At 47.1% G+C, this 13798-nt stretch overlaps 1 protein-coding gene across 1 annotated transcript in view; it reads left to right on the forward strand.

Annotated features, from left to right (window-relative positions):
- Nucleotides 1–9335, forward strand: part of MRAP (melanocortin 2 receptor accessory protein) — a 15495-nt gene extending 6160 nt beyond the window's left edge. The window contains exon 3 of the mRNA XM_014525717.2: nt 8383–9335. Coding sequence (XP_014381203.1) covers nt 8383–8443 — 61 coding nt within the window. The 3' untranslated portion in view covers nt 8444–9335. The remainder of the gene's footprint in view (nt 1–8382) is intronic.
- The last annotated feature ends 4463 nt before the right edge of the window (nt 9336–13798 follow it).

Here is a 13798-nt window from a genome sequence, read left to right on the forward strand (position 1 = left end):
CGATGCTCCCCCCATAAAGCATTCACTCCTGCCACTGTGGGAGGCAGGATACCGGGCTAGATGGACTATTGGTCTGACACAGTATGGCACGTCTTATGTTTTAATGTTTATTTCATCCAGTGCCATGATGGGCTTGCAGACAGCAGGAGTACTACATAGAAATAAATACATTACTTTATTTTTAATTATTTTAACATTATTAAATAGATATAATAAAATAATTAAATCTTTAAGTTAATATAATTAAAATATAAAAATCTATAAAACCATGTATTTTTATTTAATATAATTAGATGAAATTCATCAAGGACAAAGGAAAAGTCCTGCACTTGGGGTGGAATAATTGCATGCACAAATACAAACTGGGAAATAATTGGGTAGGCTGTAGCCCAGCCAAGAAGGACCTGGGGATACAGTGGTTGGTTTGGTGGCCTGGGGACAAGTATGCAACGGCATTGCAAAAAAACTCTAAGAACATACTGGGTTGCATTAACAGGAGTGTCACTTGCAAATCAAGGGACGTGATTCTTCTGTTCTATTTGGCATTGATGAAGCCTCGCCTGAAGTACTGTGTCCTGTTTTGGGCCTACACTTTGAGAGAGATGTGGACAGATTAGAAAGAGTCCAAAAATGATTGTAGGCAACAAAAATGATTGCAGGACTAGAAAATATGGCTTAGGAAGAAAAGCTGAAAGAATTAGGGTTGGTTAGTCTGGAGAAGAGAAGACCAAAGTGGGACTTGATAACAGTCTTCAACCTGAAGGGAGATTATAAAGAGAATGGAGCTAGCAATTTCTCTGTGGCTGCGGTGGACAGAACTAGAAGCAATGGCCTCAAACTGCTGCAAAAGGAATTTAGGTTGGAGATTAGGAAGAACTTTTTGTCTATGAGAATGGTCAAGTTTTGGAACGGGCTACCAAGACAAGCCATGCAATCTCCATCCCTGGAAATTTAAGAGCAGTTTAAATAGACACTTGACTGGGATGGTTTAGTCAGGAGTGATCCTGGTCTGAGCAGGGGGCTTGACTAGATGAACGCATGTTTTTATCATCCTGCTTTAGGGTGACATAGTTATATCTGCATGGTCCTATAGCAATCCAAGTTAACTGTTATGGCATAACTGTTGAAATATGCTCCTGGGCAGTCTTCTCCCCACCCCCACATTTAACATGTTTTAAAAGTACATTTATCGGTAACCTTGGACAGTTCTAGTGACAGGGTCTGACACAAAGTATACAACCCAGATTGACAAAGCACACCAATTTGCCTAGTAGGTTTACAGATCTAAGAGTGCCAGAAATTTTGAACTTTGCCTAAGTACAGACTGGAGCCTTTCCATGTTAATTTATTTTGTTTGTTGCTCGCTTCTTTGGGAAACAGGTTTATGCAACATGGAATTTGGGACTCTGACCCCTTCTGCTCACTATTTGATCAGGAGGCAGAAAATTCAACTCAGCAATTAGGTGGAGGTTCAAAATTAGATCACAAAGAAGCATGGATAAACAATAGCATAACAGAATAGTAAAAGGGAGCCCTATTAGTCTAATTTATTGGCACCCTATGGCCCTTGGTACATTAACAAAAGGTAATAGTAAGAATGAAAAAAGGCAGCTTGCCCAATTAAACTGAGAGGTAGGAAGCAAACTGATTTCCAAACAAAACGCAAACAATATAGACACATGTGGAAATCGACATAAAATTACATGGTAACCAAGGCAAGCTCCCATTCATTTGGAGAGCCTAAAGAACTGGCAAGAGAAGCTTGCATGTAAGGAAGTCTCACAGGAGAGAAAGATTCTTTATCACAAATGCAGAGTAATCACAGGACTTTAGCTGAGCTTCACTTTTATATGGTGTTGCTGAGAGAGAACAAATACCAATATTTTACTGCATACAGCATGCCCCCCAAGTAAAACCTTGTTTTTGGAAGGCAGGATACAGAAAACAAGATTTTTCCAGAGTCATGGCTGACTGTGTGACAGAGTAAGTCCCCCTGGGACCACATAATGTTCTGGAAGCATGGCATCCCAGGAGATAGTCTGGGTGAGGCAGCAGGAACTTCCTGCCACACCACGGCTGGGAGCAGAAAGCAGAACAGCAGATTGGGCCAGGGAAGGGATTGGACTGGCACTTGGGGAGAGTGTGGCGCACTCCAGCCAGAAAGGTTGTCCCCACACTGGTCTACATGAGGTCTAATCAGTGCCAAGTAGAGGCACTATCACCTCTTGCGTCTTGCACCTAATGCTTCTATTGATGCAACCCAAAACCTCATTTGCCTTTTGTGTGGTGTGTCACACTACAAACTCACACTGAAGCTATGATTCACCAAGACTTCAAGTTCTTTCCCCATTACAGCTGTCATCCAGCCACATATCACCATCTTGTATTTGTGGTTTTGACTCTTCTTCCCAAGGTGCAGCTCCTTGCATGTGTCAGCAGTGAACTTCATTCTGCTGGCTCCCAATTTTATATCATCTGAAAATTTGCTCAAGAAGCTCTCTGTTCCAGCCTCTACATCATTAATAAACATGTTAAATTACACTAGGCCCAGGACAGACCCCTGTGGGACTCCACTTGTAGCCTCCTGCCATTCTGACATGGATCCATTTATAATTACCCTTTGCTTGTGGCTATTGAGCCAGTTGTTTATCCACCTTATAGTAAATTTGTCAAGCCCACATTTCTCCAATTTATGGGAATGTTGTGTGGCACTTTGTCAAAAGGTTTGTTGAAATCCAAATACACTATATCCACAACATTCCCTTTATCCATGTAACAAATGCATTTACCCAACTCCAAGATGACTTTAAATTTAAGATGACCCCCTGCCAATAATTAGATTCTATACAAGGAAAATTATAAATTTGAATCTAATGATTGGAAGCTCATCCTTCAGCACTCTCCCCCATCCTCCCCCCTCCCCCCAACACTGCATTTTTCTCCCACACATATCTCCCAGCCCACACTGTGTGGTCTCCCCTGAACTGCCCCTAACGTATGTCCCCCTCTCCCATCACAGAGGCTACCCCATTGCACAAGGAGCCACAGCCAGGCAGCAAAGACAGCAACAGCTCCAGCCTGGCCCAGGGCAGGTGGTGGCCATGGTTCTAGCTCCAGCCCTGGATTCAGATTCAGGCTGGGGTCAGGGCAACAGCAACCACCTGCTCTGGGCTGGGACTCGAATCCAAAACAAGACTTCCCCCCGCCCCACATATTGAATGGGCAAAAACCTCATCTTGGATTTGAGCTGTGTTTGTTTGACACGATTACAAGCACTCATGGTGCTCTGGCCGGGTGACAGTGGAGTGGAAAAGGGTTAATGTCCCCATTTTCAAAAAAGGGAGGAAGGAGGACCCAGGAAACTATAGACCTTATCTCGGTCTCAGGGAAGCTCTTTGAGAAAATTATCCAGGAGCACATCTGCGGGGGACCAGCAGGAGAGATTATACTTAGGGTCAACCAACATGGGTTCATTAGGGGCAGGTCCTGTCAGACCAACCTGGTTGCCTTCTATGACCAAGTCACAAAATCTTTAGACGCAGGTGTCGCAGTGGACGTAGTCTTTCTGGACTTTAGGAAGGCCTTCGACACTGTCTCTCACCACACTCTCATAAAAAAATTAGGCAACTGTGGCATCAGTGCCTACACAGTCAGATGGGTTGCAAATTGGCTGGAGGGTTGCACCCAGAGAGTGGTGGGGGATGGGTCATTTTTGACCTGGAGGGATGTGGGCAGTGGGGTCCCCCAGGGATTGCTCCTCAGGCCCGCACTGTTTAACATCATCAGCGACTTGGTCAAGGGGTTGAAAAGCACCTTGTTCAAATTTGCAGATGACACTAAGATGTGGGGAGAAGTGGGCACGCTAGAAGAGAGGGACAGACTGCAACTAGATCTGGACAGGTTACAGGGGTGGGAAGATGAGAATAGGATGGGATTCAATACTGTCAAGTGCAAGGTACTGCACCTGGGGAGGAAGAACCAGCAGCATACCTACAGGCTGGGTAACTCCCTTCTTGTCAGCACAGAGGCAGAAAAGGATCTTGGAGTCATTATTGATTCCAAGATGAACATGGGCAGCTAATGTGAGGACACAGTCAGTAAGGCTAACCGCACCTTGTCATGCATCCACAGGTGCATCGTGAGCAGGTCCAAGGAGGTGATCCTCCCCCTCTATGCAGCACTGGTCAGGCCACAGTTGGAGTACTGCATCCAGTTCTGGGTGCCGCACTTCAGGAGGGATGTGGACAGCATTGAGAGGGTCCAGAGGAGGGCCACTTGCATGGTCAGGGGGCAGCAGGGCAGGCCTTATGAGGGGAGGCTACAGGACCTGAACCTGTTCAGCCTCCACAAAAGAAGGCTGAGAGGGGATCTGGTGGCCGTCTATAAACTTACCAGGGGGGACCAGCAGGGAACGGGAGAGTCCCTGTTCCCCCGAGCACTACCAGGAGTAACTAGGAATAATGACCACAAGGTGACTGAGAGTAGGTTCAGGCTAGACATCAGGAGGCGCTACTGCACAATCAGGGCGGTTAGGAGCTGGACCCAACTTCCAAGGGAAGTGGTGCTGGCTCCTACCCTGGGGGTCTTCAAAAGGAGGCTAGATAATCACCTAGTCAGGGTCATTTGACCCCAGCATCCTTTCCTGCCCATGGCAGGGGGTCGGACTTGATGATCTGCTCAGGTCCCTTCCGACCCTACCAACTATGAAACAACTATGATTTGTACATCCATGCTGGCTGCTCATGATCAGCCTTTCTTTCTACAGATGCTTGCAAATGGACTTCCTTACAATATGCTCTAGTAACTTCCTGGGTATTGAGGTGAGGCTAACCAGTCTTTAGTTTCCTGGATCTTCCTTTTCATTTTTTTAACTATGTTGGCTCTTTTCCAGTCTTCTTGAACCTCTCTCATCTCCCATAAGTTTGTAAATATTATTGCCAATGGCTCTGAGATCTCTACCAGTTTCATCAGTATCCTGGGATGAAGTTCATCAGGCCTTGCTGACTTGGGTTCATTCAGGCCCATCAAAAGCTCTCTGACTGGTTCTTTCATCAGCTCATCCCTCAGTCCATCCCCTCAGTCCTGCCTGCCCCTCCCCCCCACTATTTGCACCTGCCACTAGCAGTGAGCCAGGTTGGGGCTTCACAGACCAATGCAGTTGCTTGTAGCCTCCCTACTGCCTGCGGTGGCCAGCCTGGGTCCTAGGCAGGCCCCTGCTGCCAGCCAGAGCACCCAGACTGCTAGCAGCAGGTGGTGAGGAGGCTGCAAGAAGCTACACCAGGGAGCCCAACCCAGCTCATTGCTAGCAGCAGTTGCACGCACACCTCAGGGTGGATGGTGGGGAAGAGGCAGGGGCTATACTGCCACAAGAAGGACTACGCCCCTTGCGGCTCCCCCACCATCCACCAAGAAGTGCGCCTGCACTTGCCACTGGCTCCGTGGGCCTTGGTGCAGCTGCTTGCAGCCCTGGCCTCTGGGCAGCCACGTGCCAGCAGCAGCAGTGGGTGGAGGGGCTTTCCGTGGCTTCACAGGGACTGTGATGGGGCTTCCTGCTGCTGCCTGCAGCCAGCCCTGGCCCCCAGGCAGCCCTGCATTGGCAGCAGCAATAGGCAAGGGACTTTTCCAACCCACTGCTACAGATATAGGACTCCTGGGGGCCAGGGCTGGCTGCAGGCAGCAACAGCAGCAATGAGCCCTGCTACAGCCTCATAAAGCCACAGGCGGCAGCAGGGAGTGAGCAGCTTTCCCAGACCACTGCTACTGCCTGGAGAATGAGTAACTACAGGCGGGTCCCTGGTAGATGCATGTTATTTGTTAATTGTTTAACCCATAACATTAGGAGAGTTTAAACCGGTATTTAATTAATCATTTACATCCCTAATTGGTACAGCCAGCCCTGTATATGTGCCCACTGTGTATAGAGGTACAATCACCTCCCTGCTCCTTTCTTTATCCATCCAAGGATCACATAAGCCCTTTTTGCCACAGGATTATACCGCAAGCTCATGTTCACTTGTTTGTCCAACATGACCTCTAAATCAGTCATTGTCTTCCATGACACAGTCCCCCATTTAGCAAGTATGGCCTGAATTCCTTGTTCTTGGATATATAACTCTGACTACATTGAAATGCATTCTGTTTGAATGGGCCCAACTTACCAAGATACAACTCCCCTGGAAGGAGATGTTTAGCCTTCAGGGGCTTGAAACCAGCTAGAGGTGATCAGCAGCTAATAATCTGCCTGGCTTGAAGCCTGGGAACCAGCTGAAACTGATGACCAGGTAATGAAGGTGGAGCTACAAAGAGGGTTAGGAGCTCCTGAAGCAGAAGGCAAGGAGGTTGTGGTGCTGAGAGAGCCAGCGTTACTCTCAAGTTCTGAAGGAAAACAGCCGTCTTACTTGCCAGCTGGCTGGCTTGATTGCTGTCACTCTGTGTAAAATAAACTGACTGGGGGTGAGCTCCAACTCCCCTGTATCAGGAAGTGGTATAAGTGACCCACTTGCATCCTGGACCTCTGTATTCCTTGCCATTCCACCAAGCTCTGTTACAGCTGCAAAATGTATCATTCATGATTATATGTTCACTTTGAGATAATTGACAAAAATATTCAGAAGCTTCAGGCCCCTGGGAAATCTCACGGGGAAACATATGCCACTTGATGATCATTAGCCACTGACAGTTATTCTTTGAGATGTCAATTAGCCAGTGCTTAATCAATTTAATGGGTGCTTCATTGTGGAATGCTAATTTTTAATCAAACTGCCTTGCAGTGCTAAATCAAATGCCTTACAAAAATCCAAGTACTTTACATGTTTGCACTACCCTTTATTACTCAAACTCATCAACTCCTCATGGAATTAAATTAGGTTTGTTTAACAAAAACCTGTTTTCCATTAAACTGTATTGATTGGCATTAATTAAATTCCTACCCTTTAATTCTGTTTTGATATTATCCCACATTAGGTTTTCTGTTATTTTCGCCTGCAGTTGATAAATCACTTACTTGCAGCGAACCAGGTCAACCCACTTGTCTTTTGTAATGTCAGCCCAGCAGTGTGCCTTTTGGATAGAGTAGGATATAAATCAAATAAATACATACATTAGCACTCTTTCAGTCTTCTAGGCTGGCCCTGGTATTCCAAGGTTAATTAAAATGAACATCAACAGGGCAGGGAACTCCTCAACCAATTCTAAGGACTTTTGGATGCAAGTTAGCCAGAGCAACTATTTTAACTACTGCTTCCTCGTAGACGTTAATACCCCGTTCAGTTATTAATACACCAGACTATGCTTAAAGAGCCTCGAGTGGTAACAGTACATCACCATGCCTCTTTCCAAATAGAGAAAAGGAATAATTATTGATTCTATTTGCATTGTAACAAAAATTCCCATCTCTATCTAGGAATGGGCCTATGCCATTGCAAGAAGTTGCTGTTCCTCCACTTTTGCTATCCTTATTGCCCTTAGCTCTGCCAGCCATGGATTCTTCCCTGTCTTTCATTTTCCTAAGCAAGCAATCAACATAAGTTAGAATGGTTCCCCTTTTATGCATAAACTCTTCTAGTTGTTGCCTTATTTTGCCACTCTCATCAATGGCCTTTAGTAAAAGTTGTCCCCTCTATTTAATGTGATAATAGGCTTTTTGCCTTCTTAAAGAAGTCCCAATTATCATTCATTCTCTAAGTTTTGCCTCCCTGTCTATTTTGGTCACAAATTTTTCTGAGCTTTGTAAACTAGCTTTTTTTGATGCATTGTATACTATGTAATTGAGATTTCTCTGCATGCTAGGATTGGGCTCTGGGGCCTGGTACCACTCCTGCATGCCAAGATCAAGTCCCAAGGCCCTGTACTGCCCCCTTGCACCAGGATTGGCCCCACACCAGCCCACCTGGTGCCACATGCTGGGATTGGTCCTTAGAGTCTGTACTGTCCCTGCCTGGTCCTCTGTACTAGAATCTGGGGATCAGGGCCTCATGCCGGGAACATCTCCCAGGGCCCTGCACCTCCTCCATGCACAGGACCCAAATCTCCAGCCTGCAGGTCTCCCCACAGGTCTGGAAATTTGACAGCAAGGAAGCAGTGGCACCACTTGCATTCTGCCAAATTTTTGGACCCATGGGGAGCCTTACAGGCTGACAACATGGCACCATGGGCCAAAACTGGCCCATGAGCCAGGGGTTGAGCAGCCCTGGTCTATTCAATGACCAGCTGCTTCCTCTAGTACTATTATATATCTTTATCCATAATAATGAGATCCAAAACAAAGTTTCCCCTGTGCTGGGTATGATTTGTGTTAGAGGTGAGATCTGCATGAAATCTATGGTATGTCTTCCAAGCTAAAGTGTCCCATAACATCACAGTTACTCTTTCTACACATTACAGACAAGTGGCTATAAATAACCGGGAAGAAGAAAACAGCTCCAACGGTGACTGTTTCACATAGAAGATCACATAGAAGATCTCAGCCAGACAGACTCAGATTTGATCCCTTCTGAAACACATCCTTCTCTCTCAGATGAAACGGATATGCATGGAAGTACCTCAGCCTGAGCTGGGAACTGGCATCAGGCCTGGGGGTACTGCAATACTAGACTGGCACTGGGAGGGCCAGAGCCAGCCCCACAACACCCTCCCTCTGGTGCCAAAAATGCTGCATCTTAGCATAAGATCTTAGCCAAAATAGCTGAGATGCCTATCAATTATTTTTTAAATTTCATGCCTTGAGGTGAATCAGCCAAATCAGTTCCAAATTCAATCAACTGAGCAGAGCTCAATCGTTCAAGTTTGTGTGGTGTTACCACTGGCAAGTATCCTACTTCCCAGATTCTTCATCCTGGGGCTTCAGATATTCCCAAATCCATGGTAGGCATCCTATGTTCAAGCCCCAAGCCCGGAGGCCTCAGAGTTCAAATACCCCCTAGGTAAAAGGCTCAAGGAACAAGCTAGAAGCCTGAGAGCAATATCCCATCACCATAAATTGTATACCCAAGATCCTCCCATTGGTAGGTGTTAGTAGACTCTAGCAGGGGTCAGCCTGCCCTCAGTGCAAGGGACAGACATTCGCCCTCAACTGCACTGAGTCATTCAAGGCCAACAAGGGTAACTCCCATGCCAGATCAGTAAAACCACCTGGGACAAAACCATCATCATGGTATCTCCCCTACTAGCAACCCATCTGAATAGAATATACCACAGTGCTGATTAAGCACAGTTCCCCCTCAGCGCTGACTCTTTTCATTCATGGTGAGCCACTACATTGAATAGTACTGAATACATTTTGACTTCCTCTTCACTCTCACAGGTGAGCTGCACCTTTCTTTCCCATTTCCAACAATTCCTGTTCACCAGCCTTAAATGTCTGCCAAACATCACCAAACAGGGCCCCAAATAGTTCACAGTTGTTTTTTCATTTTTTTTTCAAACCTTATACATATATTCATAGACTGTAAGGGGCTGGAAGGGACCTCAGAAGATCATTGGGTCCAGCTCCCTGCACCAAGCAGGAAAGACAACTGGGGTCAGGTGACCCCAGCAAGGTGACTGTCCAGTTTCCTCTTGAAGATATCCAGGGTAGGTGATTATACCACCTCTGGAAGGAGCTTATTTCAGTCTGGAAACTTGAGTTGTGAACTAGTTTTTCCTAATGTTGAGCCTGAAACGGTCTTCCAGGAGTTTGTGACCATTACTCCTAGTTTTCCCCAAGAGTGCCCTGGTGAACAGTTGTTCACCGAGTCCTTGACGTACGCCTCTGATGTAGTGGTAAGCTGCTACCAAGTCCCCTCTCAGCCTTCTCTTTTTCAGGCTGAATAGTCCCAGATCCTTCAGCCTTTCCTCATATGGCTTTCCGTGCACATCTCTGATCATACAGGTGGCTCTTCTCTGGACTTTCTCAAGCTTTACCACATTCTTGTTAAAGTGTGGTGTCCAGAACTGGATGCAGTACTCCAGCTGCAGTCTCACCAATGGCAAGTAGCGGGAGAATCACTTCTTTGGTTTTGCTAGAGATGTATTGATTGATGCATACCAGGGTGTTGTTAGCCCTGCTGGCTACAGCAGTGCACTGCCAGCTCATGTTCATACTATGATCAGTTATTACCCCCAGGTCCCTTTCATTCGTAGTGCTGGTCATGTTGGCTTTGACAAGCCTGTAGGTTTGCAGGGGATTGTTCATCCCCAGGTGGAGCACTTTATATTTCTCAACGTTGAACTTCATCTGGTTCCGGTCAGTCCAACTTGCAAGCCTATCTAGGTCCACCTGTATCTGCAGCCTATCTTCAAGCATGACCACGCTTCCCCATAACTTGGTGTCGTCCATGAACTTGGCCAGTGAGCTCTTCCCCCCCACATCCATAGCATTGATGGAGATGTTGAATAGCACTGGACCAAGCACCAACCCCTGCAGGACACCACTGGCCACTTCCCACCAAGATGACACAGATCCATTTATTAGAACTCTCTGGGTCCTGCCCTGCAGCCAGTTTCCTACTCACCTGACTATCTCGCAGTCAAGCCCACAGTCTTCCAATTTTCTCATGAGAATATCGTGGGATACCAGATCGAAAGCTGTTTGGAAGTCTAGGTATATAATGTGAACCTCCTCTCTCTTATCCAGGTGGTAAGTCACCTGCTCATAAAAGGAGATGAGGTTGGTAAGACAAGACCTGCCCATGATGAAGCCATATTGGCTGGCATTCAGAATCTTACCTTCTGCAACTCTATTGCACATAGACTCCTTAATGAATTTTTCCAGGATTTTCCCTGGAATAGGTGTTAGGCCTAAATGAGACTTATAAAGCTAGACACCCAGCTAAACTGCCTGGTTCTAAGAAGTTTAAAGCCACCTTAGATCTTGAGAACAATGACCATTGTAAAATTACTTTAAAAAATACCAAGGCTAGCTTCTGCTTTCAGTCACATGGCAGATAAATCTGTGGCAGGGCTGAGACCATGATGACTTCCTTCACAAGATCATATAGAAATATGAAATTAGACCTCACATCCTGTAAAACAGTGGGTTGTGCTTATCTTTATACTCAAATGTCGTCCTGGTGTCCTACCAACTTATTTAACTTCTGTTAAAATTCTGAAGTAATTATAAGGAAAATACTAAAATTCTGCATGGCAACTAGGAATTTGTATCTGATTGCTATCGCTATTAAAGCAAAATTGAGTTTTAGTCTATCACTACAGAGTGAAAAAGAGAGGGTAGTGTCAACACCATGTTAGCAACCCTTGTGATTCTTCACAAGTTGAAGATTTTAGCAGGCAATGGAGTCAGTCTTGTAAGAACAATGGGAATTCAAGCCTTCTGCTGAACTTCACAACTATTTGGGAGAACCCCCCCTCATCAGCTGCTATCCCCACTTTCCTACCTTTTGGAGGAAGAGAAACCAATTGGATCAGCTGCAAGAGGTAAGCCAAGCTGTCCATCTTCATCAGGTGCCTGAGACATGTCTAGATAGAGAAGAGGAGGGAAAAACAGTAGGAAGGAAAAGCTCAGGGTGGCATCACTCCCTTTGACCCTCCTGTGAATCATGGGTCAGTCTGCTTCTCCTTCTCCCATCCATGAAAACAAGACAAATAGGTAAAAATGCATTTGAGCAGCAGCTACCCCTGCCACTAGGCTTGAGAGGTGAAAGATGACCCTGTTGAAAACCTTCTTCTAGGCCTGGGACACAGAATGAAGAGCTTAAATACTGTGGGGAAACAGAGAGGAGGCTGAGGAGAGCAGAACTGATATGGGGGTGCAGATTTCTTTGTGGGAGAGAGTGAAAACACACCTGTACCATATTTTCTGTGTATAGGTCGACACAGTGTATAAGTCGAACGCATATTTCTGTACAAAAAAGTTAGAATTTTTGTAACTCTGTTGTATAAGTTGACCCTGCCTCAGTGTGCACGGCGCTGGAAGCCCAGGTGAGCTGGTAGGAAAGGTGGTGTGCTGGCGGGCTCCTGGGAAGTTGAATTTAGCCCCTAAGAGCTTGGGCACTGGCATCCCACCTGGCTGGCCCTGGGGGGGGTGCCACTGTCACAGAGGGAAGGACTGCCCCCCAACTCACCCCCCAGCTGCGGGGCATGCAGGGATACTCTGCCAAAAGCAGAATCAGGCCCCTCGCCACTTCTGACTTCAGCAGGCTCCTGCGGCCAGCAGGACACCTGGCGCTGCCCAGGAAGGGGCTGGCCTGCCCCTGGTGCAGCACGGGGTGTTGGGCTGAGGGGAAGGCTGGCCCTGCCTGACATCCATAGCCTCCCTCCACCCCTGCATGATACCCCACACTGCACATGGGGCAAGCCAGTCCTTTCCTGGGCAGCACCAGATGTCCTGCTGGCTGCAAGAGCCTGCTTTCAAGCAGAAGTGGCAAGGGGCCCAATCCTTCCTGTTGCAGAGCCATCCTGACTGCCACAGGGCCAGCGGGCAAGCTATCTGCAGGTCGAGCAGGGGCTGGAGGGGGCAGTCCTTCCCTTCGCCACAGTGGCACCTTCTGGGACCAGCTAGGTGGGCAGGCTGCCAGTGAGCTGCATGCTACCCAAGCACCCAGGGAGCTCAAGGCAGCACCGCTCACAGGGTATGGTGTATAAGTCAAGGTTGAATTTTAAGAGCTTAAAATTTGACTTCAAAACTCAATTTATACACTGTGAAATATGGTAATTGGAATGTCAGGATCTCGAGGGAAGCTGGATGCTCCACACCATGAGACAGTTAATAAGAGCTCCTCCAATGAAGGCCAGAATAATCTTATGCATTATCTTTCAGACTATGGGCAACACACATGCACGCACACACTCTGGGTGGGTGGGCAGGAGTGTTAAAAAAAAAATTCAAAGCCAACAGTAGTGGGTGGGCAGAAGAGTTAAAAAAAATCAAAACCATTAATATATACGTTTTTCAAAGCAAGTCTCATGATTAACTTCTGGAAAGACAGTGCTGCAGCTTCCTTTTTTAAAAGCAAGGTGACTGTTATCACTGGTTGGCCCAGAAATGACTTTAAGGATCTTGAGTGAGACAGTCACAGACCCAGTTTAAAAAAGAAGACTGGAAATTCAAGGCAGATTGTTAGCAGGGAACTGTCAAACCACCTAAGTCTTCAGGTGGGCCATGGAGATGGTGGCATGAGTCTTCCCCTCTTTCTGAAATGTGCTAATTTGACAAGTGCTGTCTGTGCGGGCCGGGAGCGACCCGAGCCCTTTTCGCGCTGCACACGGGCTGTGGCCAGCAGCCCGGGCACGCCGGGTTGGAGAGGGAAGGCCTTTGAACTGGAATTAGGCACAGACGCGTATCGGTAGTTTAAAAGATTGTTTACTTACACCGAGATGGCAATGGTGCAGGCTGAAAACTTGCTTAAGTTGCGGTTACAGACAGGAAAGAAAACAAAACTCGAACCTGCAGGGTACGAGGGTACGTCGCATAGGGTTCCAGCGACGGGAAGATGAAAATACGAGGGTACGTCGCAAAGGGTTTCGGCGACGGGAAAATAAACCTGCAGGACTCGAACCCGGGTAGAAGAGCTCTGAGGTCGGTCAAGGATTCACACGAAGTTTGCTAGGCTCCATGGGTCCGGTTCTCTTGCGCGCGGGAAGGGATACGTCTGGGGATCTATCGGCGACGGGGAGAGGCTAGAGGTTGATCAGACCTCTGTTGCCTGCTTGAAATGCGCTGGGTCCGTAAGGATCCGCAGCGCTTAGAGATCTTCACACAGCGTGAAGTCTCCTCCTCCCTTGTTCATGGAGTCCTCCAACTTGGGCGGAAACCACTCAAGCCTTTTATACGGCTAGCAAGCCCATCCCTAGCCACCATGGG

Source organism: Alligator sinensis, unplaced genomic scaffold (assembly GCF_000455745.1).
Source record: "Alligator sinensis unplaced genomic scaffold, ASM45574v1 scaffold1207_1, whole genome shotgun sequence".
NCBI lineage: Eukaryota > Metazoa > Chordata > Crocodylia > Alligatoridae > Alligator > Alligator sinensis.